The sequence below is a fragment of the Phalacrocorax carbo genome, chromosome 6 (assembly GCF_963921805.1).
Source record: "Phalacrocorax carbo chromosome 6, bPhaCar2.1, whole genome shotgun sequence".
NCBI lineage: Eukaryota > Metazoa > Chordata > Aves > Suliformes > Phalacrocoracidae > Phalacrocorax > Phalacrocorax carbo.
The window spans coordinates 10,832,632-10,849,205 of record NC_087518.1 but is presented as its reverse complement, the minus strand read 5'-3'; the positions used below and the strand labels follow the sequence as shown (position 1 = coordinate 10,849,205).

The following is a 16,574-nucleotide window of genomic DNA, read 5'->3' as shown; positions in this document are numbered from 1 at the left end:
TGATGTCTTTCCATTGAATTATTAATATTCCATATATTCATATCGCATCTTCAACTTAAATGTAGAAGGAATAACTACTTCTGAGAACACTTTGTTCACCTCTGGTAGTATCACTGAATATCACATTCAGTACCATTTGAATACCACTTAAAAATTTTGGAGGTTAGTTTGTTAACCTTATATTCATGCTTCTAAAAATGCCTTTGCAAAAGATCCCATGAATCAAGTGTATGATGTTCACTCATACCCCATCTCAACAACAAACAGCAACTCCAAACACATGGGAAGAAAAATAATGGGGAAGCACACCTAGTTTTTGCCTCAACATTCTTATTCTCAAGGAGGAAAGGATGACAGAGGCCTCATCACGCTGGTCCTCTGCCACATGCTACCACACTGGATGAAAGGTAGTATGTATTGCAAGATTCAGTAAGACACTGAAATATCTTCAGTATGACTCTCATAGCCAAGGTGCTACTGCAAATGAAAGTGATCCAAGTTTGTTACTGACTTCAGTGAGTCCAGGACTGGATTACACTGAATGAAATGCACATTCAAGAAAGTAATCCCTTATTAATGATACACATTTTGGAAGTTTATAGTTTTATTCCCTCACGTAGTAATTTCCTTCAAACACTAATCTGTGTTTCCCTCTTTTTAATGGATCTTTATTTGCCATAAATTATCTTAAAATCTGTGCTGGAAACCCATATTAAGTTAGGTTAACTTAAGATGGAAGACTACTAAAGAAAACACTGTATTTCCCCCCCACGCATTAGAGATAAATGGATAACTGATTTATCTGAAACTTAAAGCCCTCCCACCTTTCCATGTCCCTTCAGCCGTACACATGTAGGTTCTAGAAAAATTTGTTAAATACTAAATCATGAAATGGTGCCAGAAACATCAGTAAAGTTTGCTTGATTAACTATAATGTGTTATGTATGGTATGTGTCACATGTAAACTGAAGATGAGAATGATTTTCCTGAGGAATGAGAACTTCCACTGATGTACTGTATTCCTTGACAGAACATGCAGATGGGCAGTTCTGGATACATAAAACTGATTGCTCTTGCTGGGTTGTAGTTTTAAGATGATCATTCTAATGACTCTGAAGGGTCACCTACTAGGAGCAGATGGGATATAGCCCCTTTGTATGATGAGCTTTAATACTGAGGTATCAGAGTGAAATTACCTACCTGCCTTTGTAAGGGTACATTATCTTATTTAAGCTTATTCCTCTATTCTTCAAATCATATAGGGACAGAAAAAAAAAATCTCAATTTCTTCATTGAAGGCTTCACTGATAAACTTGTCTGTTACACATAAAACAGCATTTTTGATAGCATTATATGACATGTGGTCACACATGCCACAGTCACACAACTCTTGAAACAGCAAGAGTTCTTGGTTTACCCTGGGTTTGACAGAATCCGCAAATGCAGCCATGACAAGTTTAATTATATGAAGTATCTGACAGAAATTTGACCTGAAAGTATGGACATTCGTATAATTACAAAATAAGTCACGTGATGGTAAATGGTTCCAAGAAAAGAAGCAATTTTTATCCTTTACAGATTTGTCTCTGATAACTGAATAACAGCATTGAACTATTTCAGTGACTAATTAGTAACTACTAAAGGGAATTTATAAATACTTGCTGTTTTCAGTTTGCAGGCTGAAACATTTGCTCCCCAAAAGCCAAGTTACATAAACTGTACAATCCTAGCAGTCGTGCCTATCTTACTGCTCTCAGCATATGCAACATAGAGTCAACATTCATGTATTTGAAATTTATCCTGATGCATAACATGCCTCTTATATTTTACAATCAAGTATTTTTTGTAGGTAATGCTGATTTTTCATAGATTTAATAGTACATAAATCTCCTTTGCAGCTCCACTAACTTCAAATGAAGATTAGGAGGAAACTGGGATTCAGCCCCTTTAACTCATTTTTTAATTCATGATGCAGTGACATAAAAAAACCAAGGAAAACTTTTGGAACTTATGGACTTTTTACCAGACAGAGATATTTAAACTACAAAATATGCAAAACCTTTTTCTTTTTGTTTTTTAATTAAAATGAAGCTTTACTTATATTTTCCAGAAGAAAGGCAATTTATGCTCACATGCAATTATTTAAATTGTAGGTTGATATCTCTATCTTATTTGATATAGTTCAAGAGTCTGTACATATCCATGTGTTATACACAAACAGAATGTATTTGAATTTCAAAGAAAGCTGTAATACAATGGTCATGAGAAACAATAATAGTGTGAAAACCTGTAACAACGTAGCTTATTTAAGCATGTAAGATTAACGTACATATTTAAAAAGTACTGCAAGATTCAGCATAACTTAGTCAAATGATAATGTTCTCATACAAGTGAAGTAAACTGGGAAACATGATGTGGTTGGGCTAAAGGATTTTGGTAATTCTGCAAAGATACCTTAGACTGTGCTAAAACAGATACTGTTAAGTTAGCAGTCTTATGTTCAGCTATCATGGCTTTTCCAGGATCCTCTTTCCTGTATTTTCAGTGCTTGAAATAAAACTGTTTTCTAGTTTAATTCAGTAATGCAAAGTAAAGCAATTTGAATATTAAATGTGTATCCAGACTATCATTATAAAGCTGACTTCAAGAAGCAACACAGAATGTATCTGTACAAGGAAGAGGATGAATATGGGCAAAATATGACTGCTCAGTAATTTGTTGGTTCAGTGATTTCTTTCACATGAAAGAAAGGCTTAACTATGAATTACTAATGTAGTGGTTCGACTGAGAAAAAAATTCTTGATAATTTGTTAGCATGCTGTAAATTCGTTTAATGTAATTATCTTCTAGCTTTGTAAGTGTAATGCATCTCCAGCTGCAGTGCTGATACTATTTAATGCATCCAAATATAATGAATGAAACAGAGGCTGTTCCCTAGCACACCTCTGACATATAGACAAGAAAAGTTTTTAGATTTTAGTGTATATAATAACTCTTGCATTAAGCCCCTAGAACGGTCATTAATGTAGTGCCCCAGTGTTGTCCTTGTGCTGTAAAAGCAGGAGTACTTGGCTACTGCTTTCTCTTTGTGTGCTTGGCACTGGATCTCTGGGGTAGGATGATGGCATGGAAGGTTAGCTATCTTCGATAAAGGCTTAAACACCAGCAAAGTTTAATGATTAATTTAACTTTTGATTAATTTATATAGATTTGCCTTGCTTTATAGTTCATCAGTTAAGTATGCCATATGTGCTGTGTTTTGAAATACTTTATTTTCACTCACTTATCACAGCACAGCCTTTACTATTTGGTACCTTTTCAGAAATCTTCATTTGCCATTTTTACACTGCTTTGGAGACCTATCTTTACAAAGGACTTTAAAACCTCACACCATCTCCCAAAAGAAAAAAAAAGTAAATCCAACTGGAAACTACTGAAGCTGAGTGAACGACAGTGTTAGAAAGCTTCTATAGTTCTTATGTTGTGGAAAAATTTTCTTAGCCTAGCTTCTCCAGTAACCTCTCTGTCTTCTCTTGAGCATAACAGACAAAGAAATTATTTGAAATCCAAACAGTTTTGTATCTTCAGAATGGTATCCCATATAGCACTGCTCATGAACTATCAGCTTGACTAAAACTGATTTAATTCTGAAATTCTGGAACTTTTTTGAAATAACAAAGTCTTATGGGTTTAAGTTAGTAAATAGTGAACTGCCCCAGATAATGGGAAAACCCTCACAACTACAGGAAAAAAACTAATAAAATTTGTTTCTTATAATTAACATCAGCAATTTGGTTTCTCAGAAATACAGAATATAGATCAGGATTTCTGTAAAGCTCAGTCCATCTTGCTACTATGTAACTTGGCTGATTTTATTTCTCAGCTATAAGCAACAGATTAGAATGCTAAGAAACAGATTTTTTAATTAAAAATACACCAGAATGTTCATAAAGGTAGAAACTTGTAGCAATTACTGTAATGACACAATGCAACTATTCAATGAATTGACAATTTGGTGGATTTCCATACAGTACCACAGCTGATATATTTGTTAAAAAAATATTTCTTTTTTTTCGTTAATTTTATTGCTGAAAGATTTCTACATTGCAGAAGAATGATGCTGACACAGCTCAGACAGGATATAAAGCAGAAATACCAATCATCAAGTGACATTAAAATGCTGAAATCCCTTACTTCACTTTTGACAATGTTGGTGAGCAAAATGGTCTCTGCTTACAGTTCTAAGAGGCACAATGAAGCCTTATTTACTGCACTCTTGCTCAGCCATAACGCACTTACATCTTGCTCAAATCTATGACACAGGCTTTCCTAAATTCTTTTTTGTTGTAATGATGCACTATACTCACATTTCTCTGTTAGCACAGGGGCTGACAGAGAGTTAGGTTTCTTTTGTCCACTTGTTACAGAGGGCATACCTGCATTTTCACTCCTGTATCCAGTTAGACACAGCAACCTGACAAAGACAAATCTACCTGTAGGTATATGGGGAAAAGATGATTTATCCTCTCTGTCTTGCTTGAAGGCAGAATCTCATCTGAGGAGCTTTAGGATGAAGACTACTTTATCAAGAATTACAAGTACAAAGTGGCCTACCTCTTCACTGCTGCTGGTTCCTTGAAAGTTATCTTTAATTTGGGTTTTCCCGTGTACTCTGTTACTGTCTTGCTTCAAATCCAAAGGGAAAACACAACATTCTGGTGACATATTTGGAGACTTCCCATGAGGAGCCGACTGAGGTTTTGATGAAAATGTGTAAATCTCTTTATTATTCACTTGGTGATCACCTGTTTCATTGCAGTGATGGTCAAAAGAGGCATTCTGTAGTGAGGTTAAATTATGGCAGGCTGAATCTTCAGTAGCTACGAACGACTCACTACTATCCAGCTGAATACTCTCAGTGAAACTTCCTGGAAACACCCATTCATCTGAAACATATAATATTTATATTAATGCCAAATCTGTAAATTATATTTTACCCTGATCACATGTTTTCTCTGGAAGTCATACAGAAAAATAAGTTTTTCTAATATACAAACATTCTGCTTATCAGATTTATACAGCTGGGAGAGTGACAAGGATGCAACGAAAAACATCAGGCTGCTTTCTAAGTGAGGCAAGGTTAATCAAGACATTTCTAGATCACAAATACGCAGATCAAAATCAAAATCTAGATCAAAAAATACGCAGGCTATGATATATGACACGCAAGCCTGCAATTTGCAAATTGAAACTATTTAGCTATTAAGATTTGAAACTGTTCAACTGAATTCATTCTAGGAAAACATAATTTTATTGAATATGGTTATTGATCTTCTACAGGCGTAGAATCATAGAACCATTTAGGTTGGAAAAGACCTTTAAGATCACCAAGTCCAACTATTAACCTAACACCGCCAAGTCCACCACTAAACCATGTCCCTAAGTGCCACATGCCTGCATTTTGTGTGGCTGAAATTTAAAAAACACACATAGTCGGTGGAAAGTTTGTAATATTACAATCTGCTCCTTCTTTATTTCTGAAATTCTACACTTTGTTTTATGTCCAGAACTTATGGTTTAAATCTCAATTTCAAACTAGAGCTCTGATGAAAAATCGTGTGACATGAAAAATGTATGAAGATATCTGTTTCACCAAGTTTCCCTGAATACAGGCAGTACTAATCTGCCAATTTCAAAACAAACAATAAACTACAGAAATGGATTTAAAGATTGAGTGCACCAGATAAACATGAAAAAGCCATTTTTATACTCTCATTGTTAACTTATATTTTACTGTTTGGAATGATGGTATAGAAAAAAATGTCAATTTGATTGATTAAAACCAATCTCAAATAGCATCTGAGAAAAGGAGAATTGCTCAAGTATGCAATACTCCCTTATCTTCATTAAAAGTAGTGTGGTGTGGATTATTCACTAGATCTTGAAACTTTCTGGCTCCATAAAACAAAGTTACCACCAACTGTATTAAAAAAGGCTCAATAAAAAATCCACTAAAAATATAATAATAAAGTAGCACTGCGAAAATAAAATACTTGCTGTCACGAAAGACAGTAGGTTTACAATGGTATTCTCCTCTTTTGAGTTTTCTTAGAGGTAATTATCACTTCAGGCAGCTTCAGCAGCTTTGGGGGTGGGGGGTGGGGGAGGCAGAAGTATGAACCACCATAAATGAAGGCAAAAGAAAGATGAATCAGACCACCAGGAGAAACAGCTGCCTTCTTACTGGGTTGCTATGAATTTTTCCAGTTTACTGAAGATAGCTAGTAAAGCTACCAAACTCCAGTTAATATCCTAAACAGTAGTTTGAACTAGGAACCAGAGAAAAGTAGGGACCTAACACATCTTGTACATTCATGGCCTGCACCTACTTGTTTCAGAAGGGACTATTTTTCAGTCTCTACATGAAGACCAGCTATAGTTAGAAGCTCCAAGACTTTTCAAGTAAACTCTTTTTATAATAGACAATATTTCTGGTTTTAAAAAATTTAGTAGATAGCTGTCTATTGTACATAAAAAAGTCTATTTTGTAAATATACAGAATCTCACCTTGCTTTTAATTAGTAAAAGATTTGCAGGATGAGCATGTAAGTAATGCCATTCATTTTACAAATATTTTGGGCTATTTTTTTCAAAAGCCTCAAGAAATGAATGAGACCATTCAAAACTTTTAAGAACCACCCTTCATTTACGTAAACCCAATGAGCTTTTGTTCTGAACAATAACTAAAAGTTTTTCAAAGGAGGGTACTACAGAAGAATTGTCCTGTCTTTGATCACTCAAGATTGTGTCCTCTGGTAACATTTTTCTTAGCTGGGCAATTGGAATTACATGTGGAAGGCTGTATGTGAATAAAAGAGAAACCATAAGCAAAACAACTAATGTTCTGTCTGCACATCTTTGGTACTAATTGCAAATTCACATTTCACAGTTTTTATGCTTTCACTATCTTTTAATATCTATATAATCTGCATTTTGAAGTAATAATTTCCCCTATAAAATGAAACAAAAGAGGGATCGTCTCATTAACTTTTCACATGAAGCCAAACACAATATTAGGATGCTCGAGAACAAAGACTCAGGAAAATTTTTTCCCAATTGATTTTGTGACCTAACATGATTAAAATACTATCTCGCACTAAATCAGTATTTTGAAGTACCCAATCATTTGCCCAATAGGAATCTGGCCCACCAAGCCTGAAATTGTTTTGAATGTCTTCAGCCCTGGAAATGCTGCCACATCTGCAACTGCAGAAAGTACTATGCAGAAATGCCACAAAAATGTTACATATCACCCAACTTCAACTGGCTGGACAACTCTCCTGTATGTAAAGAGATCTTTTCCCCAGCTATTCTAGCTGTTAAGTAGGAAATGCTCTAAACTCTTTTTTTCTAAGGCAATGATATTCATATTTTCAACTTGAAACATTTTTCAAAACAAAAAATATCTTCAAAACTTACCTAGCTAAGAAAAGATTTGGATTTTTTGCAGTTTTTCCTATCTCAGCACTCTGCAGTATTCTGACCCACCCTTCCACAGTTAACCTAGACACATTTTACTAGGTTTTAATGGCAGTGGATTGACTAAGACTACTTTACTTTACTGTACTACTATAGTATTCAGAAGATGTTTTCCCCCCATCATGAAATTAGATTTGACATGCGCCATGCTGTCTTTGCAGTTTTCAAATATGCACTAATAGCTCAGTCCACTGTAATGAGCCCTCTATGGTATGGTTATATATTTAGTGTACAACCCACTTCATGAGAATCTGCTAATTTTTATGCATAAAGGACTGTGAATGAGTAGAGTGGCTTAATTTTTATTATGGCCTACTGACTTGATAACAACCAACTTGCCTAACTGCAGTCTCACTTGTTCTGTTCTCATTCTAGAACGACTTCTAATGCAGTTGTTGCTGTTTAATTTAAGGGGACATTACAGATAAAATTTTATAAAGAATTCTGAAGCAAAAAGGTGTTAAATTGTTTTTTATGATTTTAAGTCTATTTTGAATTAAGTATCAAATATAAAAAAGAAATCTTAAGTAACAATTTTTATCAAGCACTTAAAGAAGAGGAGGTAGTTAGAAGCTGAAACTTCTGACTCTTACTCCTGGCTCCAACACAGACATCCAGAAACTTCTTACACATCACTTTACTCACAATTGTGAGCAAAGTAATGTCTCTACTCAGATCAAAAGCACTTCAGTAATATAAAGAACTATTTTAAAAGATTTAGTGTCTATATATTATTTAGCCTGAATATTCTGCTTTTTTAGGCTAACCTCCTCTGTAAAGAACAACATTCATTTCCAGAGATGTTGAAGAAATATACCTGGGTTAGTAATAATTTAAATGCAAATATTAGTTTGTGTACCACAGTACTTATTCGTAATGAAATATACAGGGGGAAGACAGAAAAGTCTGTAAGGCTTTAAGATGACATTTTATGCTGGCTATGGAGTTCAGCAACTTCTGCAACCTGTAGTCAGTGCAGCATTTTGTTAATAGTCTACAAGTGAAAGATATGGGGTGTTTTGGACCAAACCAAATCCTATTATCTCTCCACCACAAACTATACTGGAATTTCTTTTTAACTCAGCATTTCCATGTCAGTTGTAACGAACGATCTGGAGTACCTCCTTGCAAAATATGCAAATTACTATATAATCACAACATTGCAGCAAACAAGATAAATGCAAGAAGAATCACCTAAACATCTAATTAGTTCTTCTACACAGGCAGACTTATGCTAAAGCTTCTAATTGCAGTCTAACATTTTAATGAAGGTTTCAGCATTGCATAAACAAGATTGGCAAACTATAAACAATGCTCACTCATTTTATTTTTTTACCCTTGCTTAAAACAATTTACCTTTGTAAAGGTACTGCACACCTGCTATGAAGACACGCTGATTTGAGCTCTATGATAAATCTAAAAGATATTATTATAAATAGCAGCGACTAACCTCTAAGTAATACGATCACCTATGAAAGCTCCCGTTCCTCCATGAAATTTAAATCAATATTTGCTCAAGCTAATGGCAGAACAAGTGCAGTACTGTCCCATGATAATGATCACCATAGGATATGGTTGCACAAAGCTCAAGAACAGGAAATGCCTGGTGATAAGAAAAGTGTAGTGTATGATAGATTCTTGATTCTTGTTGATATAACTTAGTTTTGACCACAGTGTAAACAGGGAGACAGAAACCATGTAAGCTTGCACTTGCTTGGGGAATGTGGTTTTGTGCCAATGACTTGTCACAGGTGTATGTGTATTAACACTTTGTCACAAGTGTCAGGACTGCTTTTGGCTGAGCCATCACCACTGAACCAAGCTTGTGGTTGTTCGCTATGGGCAAGATCAGTTGAGTTTCCTGACTAGAACATCGATCCTGAGGTTTATGGGGTTACAGTCCTGAACAGCATACATGAACAGCAGCTACAGCACCAGTATCACAGAAATCATAATTTCTTTGCTTTTATTAGAAAGGTATTTGTTTTTAAAATGTGAATGTAAACATGTGAAACAGTTTGGTAATAAACAGGTAGAAGCACTTTTGTTATCTCATCTGATAATGTCCGTGTACACTTCACTTCCTTTTGTAAATGATTTGCACAGTATTTTATGCAGATGTGTGTGTTGAATGGTGCAATTTAAAATTATTAGGTTCCTTGTTTTTGTTAGATGTTTCTGCTTTTGAATTTCCCCACTTCTCTGTGAACTTATAATTCTCTGAGGTCAAGTTTATCCCACTTTGGAAGAAGTTCAGAACAGAGCATAGAAGTAGTCTTCCTTGATGAATAGGTTGCCTATAGGAAGCTCTTCAATGCAGATGAATCCAGTACTACAGGATAAAGAAACCATGAAGTCATTTACTTATAGTCAGACAACTTCACATATTGAAAAGAAACTGAAATCTGCAAATTGAGCTACCAGTGCCAAGCAATCAAAATATGGAAAAAAAAAGTTTGGAGAGTTGTAACTTATAAACTCCCATGGGGACTTAATCTGCCTGTATGCACAATTAAGATCATATAGAAACAGTTGATTCTCACAAATAGTAAAATAGAGGTGTTTATACATAGCTGTCCTCCTCAGTTCTCTTGCTTCTGAATTTACAATAGGGTATTTGGACATGCCAACCTCCTGCCCTAAGTATCTCTTTTTATATTACTTATATTTACATAAAATAACAAGTGTTGATTCATTTTTCTGAATGTACTAGCTAGAGGCCCTGGTGCTCTAGATGAAGAGCAAGCAAGACAGTGATTCTTGCCTCAGATTCCTCAAAATTCAGGTAAATAGGAAGTAATAAAAAATTCTCCAGAAGGCTCTACTTGCCTTAGCATCTTGCATCCGTTTCAGTCAAATTATGAAAACCATAATAGCAATTATGGATTACTGACATTGTCATAGTATATAATTGCTTCTAAACATTCCAAAGATTAAACAAAATGGAAACCACTCACAATATGAAGGAAAATTTCTTTGGTCAATTTTGAGTAGTTTGCCTGCTTTACAAGTTGGTGGCTATGCCTTTTAATAGAAAGTAACACTGCTTTGTCATAGGGACGAGGGCTTTTTTTGCCACAATAAGGTACTTCCCAGACACATGCAAAGCAAGTTGATTGACACTATATGACAAAAAAAATCCACACCTTCTGGCAAATAGGTGTGAAAGGGGAAAAAAACATAAGCTGAGGTGTCTTTCTGTGAATAAGAAAAAAAAAAAGATTGACCACTAAATTTTAAAAACAAAACAAGAAGAACCCCTAGATATCATATGGGTACCATACTAAATATCCTAAACTCTTATCTGGGACAAGTAAAATTTCTCGTACGTTTGATGTTTGGAGTTTCTAGTGTTGAATTTAATGGGGACTTAAAGAATAAATTATTTTTAGTTCTTTCCCTTTAATCATGAGAGCATGGAATTTTTTTTTTTTTTTTTAATTCATTCATTGCTTTGGTACTCTGCTTAATCCTGCAAATCTTTATCAATGCTCAAAAGCAATTCTGTTGCAGGGTGTTTGATTTCCATAATCCCCCACAATACAGACATTTATACTTTATATGAACTGCTTCTAGGTCCTTTGAAATTTACATTTCAGATAGTCCCCCGCACCACACAACTGAGATGTAAAATAACATAAAATGAGCGCCATACCATCCGTTATCTCCCATGTGGTTTTGGCTGCATTTTTTAAAGGTGATCTTCTATCACTGTTCTTGTCTGCTGATGGTCCTTGTGGTGAGGCAAGCTGAAAATCTCCTCTTCTAGTCTCAGAGGTTTTCCGAGTCTGAATTGCAGGGCCTGAAATACAGCCCAGAAACTTATGAAATGCCTGTGAACACTCATATTGTGTGCTTTTCTGACTTGAGGCATGGAAAAACAGCATACGGAGCATTGTCCCGGGATTCAAACATTTTCCAAACAGCATGGGAATATTGTAGGGCAGCAGGACTATGAGTCACAAGAAAGTAAAAATTTAACACTAGGTATGAAAGAAGGGCAAAACCATAGAAGTTCTAAAAACCAGGCTTGCAAAAGTCTGCAAAATAGTCAAGAACAACTGCATTAGCCCACTTATATACACAGCATGGGGAAAAGCGGAATATGTGTATAACCTGTGGCTACTGCCAGCAGGTGGTGATCCCTGGCTTGAACGCTTACAATACAAATACCTGCAGAGAGAATGAGCATTTATTCAAGCTTATACAGAATAGGCCATGATTTAATATAGATGTCTTCAGTAATTAACGAGGTAGATAAAAGATTACAAAAACAGGGAATTAGTCTTACATTCTGAAGTCAGAATCATGCAAAAATTTTGGCAGTTTGTGAACTCTACATATTCTTTGCTTTATGCTCTTACTATTTTGACACACATCTTTAGTTGTTAGGTAAGTATTTCTTTTACCTTCTTGATCTAAAGAATCGTTGCATGGTGAGAACGACAGCTCCGCTCTCTCAGTATCTTTTATGGATTCAGTTCCCATTCCTGAACTTTGAAGTCGGCATGATCTATTACTTTTGCTATCCCAGGTCTTTGTTACCTTGAAAGACATTATTTTCATAATGAAAGACAAAAATGTTAACAGCTTTCAAAACACCCAAAGGTAAACACACATTTTGAATTAAGCTTATTTTTCAAACAAATGTTTCCAAATATATATATTTTTAAAATATTATCTTTTCAGGAAACTTTATGGTAAGTACAGTTCTTTGTGGTATCTTTAATCTTTACAGTTTAGTAACAGGCAGGGTTTTTTTTTCACTGAGTGAAAGGAAAAGAAGGCAAAGAAAAAAAATTAAAATTCACTACTTGGATAAGAAGACAGTGAAACTTGTGGCTATTCTAGACCTCAGGAGGAGTCCTTTTTTTCTTCGGAGAAAGGAATCTCATTTTATGTCTTAGCTTTCAATTGACTTCCTACAGAAGAGTCTACTTCTTTTGGCTGGATCTTTTATTCACGGTGTTAAACTGGGAACTGTACTCCCAACCAGATTTCTAAAACCTGTATATTGTTTGCTGGCAGACTGAGACCAGCTGTTTTCCCTGGCACTGCAATTGATCGCAATCACAAGATTGTGTGGATGACTATCATCCACTTAGAGCATAGCGAAATGCAGGGTTTCTGCTCTGAATCATTAGGAGAAATATTTACATTAACACATAGAAATTTCAGCATTCTAGAACAAAAAATTTAGAAAAATAAGAATGGTAAGAAATCACAGAGTAATTTCAGTAGGCAGAGACCTCTGTAGGCCTAATGCTGAAATTAGATTAGCCTGTTCCAGTCAAGATTTGTTATATTTGAAATTTTTGAAATTCCACAGTCTCCCTGTGACCCTGTTCCACCACTGAATCACTTCATCGTTATACCCAGTCAGAGCTTCCCAGCAATTTGGGCCTGCTGCCTCTTGTTCTTTTACTGCACCTCTTAAAGAATCTGGGCCTTTCTTCTTTACAACCTCACAGCAGCTGAAAATAGCAACTAGATTCTCCCTTAGCCTTTTCTTCTGTGGGCTGAATAAACCCATGTCATGTGCTGTAGTGACCCGAGCATTTTACTTGCCCTCCACTGGATGTTACAGTATCTCTCGTGCTGGGGGTCCACAACGAAATACAGTACTCCAGACAGAGCCTCACATTAGTTCTGAAAAATACCTGTAGGTTGCCTCCTCTGCTTGCCTATCTCTTCCTTTGTAGAAGTCCCAGCAGTTTTGCTGTAATTTAAGCCTTCTTACCTCTCCAGATACCCTTGTACCGACTCTTCTGTTTGAAGATGGAGGTGGCCCAAGGATCTTTGATCCAAATGCAATATGTGATACATCCTGAGTTTTACTGCTGTGTATACTGCCTCGTCCTCTATTAACGAAGCTACCTAAGTTAAGAAGAATAAGTTTAAAAAATATTCTAGCAAGTAAGTTTAAAAAAAAAAAGTTACAGCACTTACAAAGAATATAGATTAATACTTTTTTTCAAATCAACTGAAATAAAAGAATTGTGAATATTAAACATACATAAAAATTATGTTCCTTTATAGCACAATCCCTTGAAACATGTAGGAATAGCAAATGCACATTTTATAAAAGTGTGTCAATATACAAGCAAGAAACTTTTGGTCTATTATATAGGCATACATCCAATCTCCTTGCTTTAAAGATTTTAAAAGGGGCTATTTATAAACAAAAAAAAATTTGTTTGAATGATTTATTTAGAACTTCAGTGAAAACCTAACTTCTGACAGGAAGAAAAAACAACTCAAATAAAAGAATAAAAAACAACACAAGAAAACTGAGGTGACAGTGTCAAAGTATCACTCACAGCTCAGAGGAAAACTGTTTACATGTAACTTGCTTTTTGAAATTACTGAATCTACTGTATCACCAGGGCTGAGCCCTAGTCTTCCGAACATACTCTATTCCTGTTAAAACATTCTACCCCTTTCATTATTTATTTTTTTACTGTTTAGAATATAGATATATTTCTATAATTCTTTTCAAGCACAGAAAATGCCAACCCGTCTGCAAGACAGACAAAAAGTAAACACGGAATTCAGGTGAATGTTCTGAAAAAAAATTAAAAGGGAAGGATGATTAAATAGTTATATACTAATTTTATCACCACAGTTACAGACTGCATGTAATGGCTATTTTCCTTTTTTAATTCTCCAAGATTGCCAGTGAATTCTTTCCAGAGCTGACAAAAAAAGGCTACCTACTCATCAATTTATAGTTAAAATTTACCATGTCTGAAGATTTTTTTCTTGCTACAACTTCAGTACTAAACTGCTATCTCATTTTAGAGTTCTGACACCTTCATAAGGCAATAAAGTAGAAACAACACTTTGTCGATTCTCCTAGGCATTTTTCATAAAATTATTTAATCTTAAAATAAGATCAGCTTTATTTCCATTGTTATCAAGGACATGAAAAAAGATCATGCATTAGCCACCAAATATCATAATTTACTGTACTAATAATCACAAAAGCAGCCACTTTCTGCCATTACCTTCTTCCTTTTTTTCCTGATGTGACATTTGGTTGCTGATAACAGCTGCCATTTCACAAGATTAGATGACCTGTCTTGGTTTAGCATCAATTTCTTTAATTGGCTGACTACCTTGGAATCTTGTTAGCACCAATTATAAAAGCTGATTTGCATGAAAATCTCTCTTTATGAACACATTAATTGACTGCAATTAATTACCTACATCTACACGTAACAGCATGTTGATGGCATAATGAAACAATATGTGTAATTAAAAGTGGATACTAAAAATAATTTGGCTTTTGATTACCAAATAAACAAAAAGTTTAGCAGAGATACTAACATTTTCCAATTAAAATGTATTTAAACATACCAAAGCTTCCATTCTCAAGAAGGCCAACTTCTGAAACTTGAAAAGCATGTCTGGAAGAACACATGCTATCTTCATAAGATACGATTAAGAATAAAGATGAAACCTTAAACTGAAGGCATTTTCGTTTTCATGCAGGACAGGGATGCTATCGTTAATTATTTTACTATACATAACTAAGGGCTATATATCTTTGTAGTCTGGACACTAAAACCTGAGCCTTGTTTTAAATGAGCATTCATTTTTCCATTTAGCTATATCATTCACACTATTGTACTAATTTAAATTTTACAGTCCTTCATATTTTGACAATCCAGGCAAGAAGTATTGATTCTTGAATACAGCCACTGAGAAACTGAATTCCAGAGTTTCCCCTGCCATTTCAAAAGCAAAGTTATAATCAAACTTCACAACAGAACTTCAGCTTTACTACTTGTAGGGCAATAATACTTCAAAAATTATTTGCCCTTTAATATTACAAAAATGGTACTTGCACCTAAAAAAAAAGCTGAATGTAATTTAAATAAATACATGTATGAAGGGTCTTACCCTAAGAAAAATTTAACCCCCCCTCCTATTCCTTTCAGCTGCTGTAGACAAAGACTGCCTTTACTAATGAGGTATATCAAGAGATAGCAAAAGTTATCAACTTGAAAAAGCATCAGCATGGTAGCTTAGTGTGGATGATAAAATCTTTGAGAGTTGTGGTTTTTTTCATATTCTGGTAAAAGCAGAAAAGTTTAAAAATTACTTTCTTAAACCTGTCACATTATCAAGACTATTCTCAGAGAAATACTTCTTTCAAACTGTATTTTTCTTTAGAGTTTCATGAGATGCTACACCTTAAATACTATTGTTGGCTGGAATAGTCTTGTCTTTCATAGTATTATACTTTACCAGTAGTTATCATTGCTGTAATTTATCTTATTCCTTTGGTCAATACTTTCCACATGTATTTATAGAAATGGTGGAAATTCTTATTCACAGAATTCAAACACTAAAGATGAGAATCCTCAAGACTGAGAAAGTGCTAAAACCAGTGGAATAAAAATATCTTCCTTACCTACAGCACCACTTCTAACATTGCCTGCACTGATGAAGATGTATTGGAAATGGATTCTTTATCTAATTTGCTTGTTCAGACCCACTTCTAAGCTACTTCAGACCTAATTCCTTCTCAAAAGATGTCCTACTATATGCTGTTTTAGTATGATGAATCAATGACTCATAAAAGGCGGTACAGAGTAAGGGGAAAACGAAAAACTTTAGTAAGACATTGCAATTATTATATGGGCCAAATTAAAGGCTTAGCCTTGTGTCTCATACAGAAGCCAATAATAACATAACAAAAAAGTAGAGGAAAGAGGAAAGATTTCACCTGTGTATTTTTCTCAGCTCTAGCAGTAAGAAGTTTACTTCTCAAGTTTAAGCTGAATATAACAATCAAGTCAACATTTTAAAAGGGGCTAAATTATCAGTTCTCCATGAAGGACACGAATCACAGCACACAAAATATTCTTATTTTAAAATCCATTATAACCATCTTTTTGAAGAGTACTTGTACATATTGCAGGGTATTTACTGTTGCAGATGGATCTGCAGAGTAACTTTAACAAAAGAGAGTACAGATTAGTTACGGGTAACTGGATTTACAAAAACAGTAATACCCTGGGAGCGAG

General features: G+C 34.8%; 1 protein-coding gene across 2 annotated transcripts in view; it reads right to left on the bottom strand.

The window, feature by feature from the left end:
- Positions 1 to 16,574, bottom strand: part of CFAP20DC (CFAP20 domain containing) — an 86,654-nt gene that overhangs the window by 34,301 nt on the left and 35,779 nt on the right. For both annotated transcript variants that reach the window (XM_064453604.1, XM_064453603.1), the window contains 4 exons: positions 13,280 to 13,416; positions 11,949 to 12,084; positions 11,195 to 11,341; positions 4,615 to 4,946 (listed from right to left, as the gene is read on the bottom strand). In XM_064453604.1, coding sequence (XP_064309674.1) covers positions 4,615 to 4,946; positions 11,195 to 11,341; positions 11,949 to 12,084; positions 13,280 to 13,416 — 752 coding nt within the window. The remainder of the gene's footprint in view (positions 1 to 4,614; positions 4,947 to 11,194; positions 11,342 to 11,948; positions 12,085 to 13,279; positions 13,417 to 16,574) is intronic.